General features: G+C 42.7%; 1 protein-coding gene across 1 annotated transcript; it reads right to left on the bottom strand.

Annotated features, from left to right (window-relative positions):
* Positions 1-550: 550 nt before the first annotated feature.
* LOC139426520 (protein GVQW3-like) lies at positions 551-1,837 on the bottom strand. The gene is made up of 2 exons (XM_071185744.1): positions 1,619-1,837; positions 551-700 (listed from the first exon to the last, which is right to left on the bottom strand). The coding sequence occupies exons 1-2, from the start codon at positions 1,835-1,837 to the stop codon at positions 551-553; spliced, it is 369 nt and encodes a 122-aa protein (XP_071041845.1).
* Between the last annotated feature and the right edge of the window lie 242 nt (positions 1,838-2,079).

Genomic DNA, 2,079 nt, shown 5'->3' with positions numbered 1-2,079 from the left:
GAAAAGTTACGAAGGTTATTTTTTTTCAAGGTCCGATTGGTCGCTTAAGGAACACTTCGAGAAAAATCTGCTAGGTCTGCGTGCAGACGACTTGCGCTGTGTCTTTAGTTGGCCAGGGTGAAGTGTGGATTAGTGGTTGTCATTTTTGAGTACGTGTGGAGCACATAAACATGCTTTGAAAAATAGATCTCCTGCCAAATGTGAATTGCGTTCAGTCATTCGATTTCTACATGCTGTAGGAAGCAACGCAGCTAAAATTCATAAACGAATGAGTAAAGCGTACAGAGAAGCGTTCGTGAGTGACAGCAATGTGCGGAAATGGTGCAGGAACTTTGATGCTGGATGCACAGATGTTCATGATGCAGGCGGCTATGGAAGGAAGTCAGTGTCAACCGATGATCTTGTTCAGAGCGTGGATCAAGCGATTCGCGGAAATCGTCAGTTCACAATTTCTGGGTAGAATGAATTGATTCCAAACCTTTCCTCGGTAAGCTCTATACCATTGTGAGTGAAAGACTCGAGTACCGCAAACTCTGCGCGAGATAGGTTCTCAAGATGTTGTCTGACCATCACAAAAGTTAACGAATGAGCTCCGCTGTAACATTCCTCTAGTGCTACCATCACGACGGAGATGAGTTTTTGGACAAATTTGACACAGGAGATGAGGCATGGCTTCATTACGAAACTGAAGAAGCACAGGCTAGGAGGACAAACTTTCGCCACAGACAACGAGCTGCAAACCAGCGTATGGAATTGACTGAAAACACAGGCAGCTGCATTCTATGATGTAGGTATTGAAAAATTGATACCATGCTACGACAAATCTATGAATCGGAGCGGCGATTGCGACGAAAAATAGCTTAATGTTGTGTCACGTTGTTCCATATGAAATTTACTTGATTCTGACTGTGATTTTCTCTACGCAACCAAACGGACCTTGAAAAAAATAGCATTCGTATTACCTAAATTTCTTAATGTATCAGGTAGTGTTATACCTGAATAAAAAAATATAACACAATTTCATTGGACCAACGTACTTAGGTATATATTTACCTATGTCTTAAGGTATTTAGTTACCTTGTAGTAAAAAATTTTAATTCGAATTGAAAGTTCTTTTTTTAACAACCTGGCTGTAATACAGGAGCAAATATGAGGGCTATTTTTTTCAAGGTCCGATTGGTCGCGTAGAGAAAATCACAGTCAGAAACAAGGAAATTTTATATGGAACAACGTGATACAACATTAAGCTACTTTTCGGCGTAATCGCCGTTCCGATTCGTACATTTTTCGTGCGTGGTATAAATTTTTCAATACCTTCATCATAAAATGCAGCCGCCTGTGTTTTCAGCCAATTCTATACGCGTGTTTGCAGCTCATTGTCTGTGGCGAAAGTTTGTCCTCCTAGCCAGTGTTTCTTCAGTTTTGTAATGAAGCCATGCCTCATCTCCTGTGACAAATTTGTCCAAAAACTCATCTCCGTCGTGATGGTAGCGCTGGAGGAAGGTTAGTGCGGAGCCCATTCGTTAACTTTTGTGATGGTCAGACAACATCTTGGGAACCCATCTCGCGCAGAGTTTGCGGTACTCGAGTCTTTCACTCACAGTAGTATAGAGCTTACCGAGGACAGTTTTGGAATCAACTCACTCAACTCAGAAATTGTGAACTGACGATTTCCGCGAATCGCTTGATCCACGCTCTGAACAAGATCATCGGTTGACACTGACTTCCTTCCATGGCCGCCTGCATCATGAACATCTGTGCGTCCAGCATCAAAGTTCCTGCACCATTTCCACACATTGCTGTCACTCACGAACGCTTCTCTGTACGCTTTACTCATTCGTTTATGAGTTTTAGCTGCGTTGCTTCCTACAGCATGTAGACATCGAACGACTGAACGCAATTCACATTTGGCGGGAGATCTACTTTTCAAAGCATGTTTATGTGCTCCATACGTACTCAAAAATGACAACCGCTAATCCACGCTTTACCCTGGCCAACTGAAGACACAGCGCAAGACGTCTGCACACAGACCTAGCGGATTTTTCTCGAAATTTTCCTTAAGCGACCAATCGGACCTTG

Source organism: Parasteatoda tepidariorum, chromosome 9, assembly GCF_043381705.1.
Source record: "Parasteatoda tepidariorum isolate YZ-2023 chromosome 9, CAS_Ptep_4.0, whole genome shotgun sequence".
Lineage (NCBI taxonomy): Eukaryota > Metazoa > Arthropoda > Arachnida > Araneae > Theridiidae > Parasteatoda > Parasteatoda tepidariorum.
The sequence above is the reverse complement of the archived record's forward strand: the minus strand, read 5'-3'. Positions and strand labels throughout refer to the sequence as shown.

Coding starts and splice junctions, on each gene's coding strand:
- LOC139426520 (XM_071185744.1), bottom strand. CDS start 1,837: ATGAGTAAAGCGTACAGAGAAGCGTTCGTGAGTGACAGCAATGTGTGG. Junction 701..1,618: donor TGATTCCAAAACTGTCCTCG/GTAAGCTCTATA, acceptor TTGTCCTCCTAG/CCTGTGCTTCTTCAGTTTCG.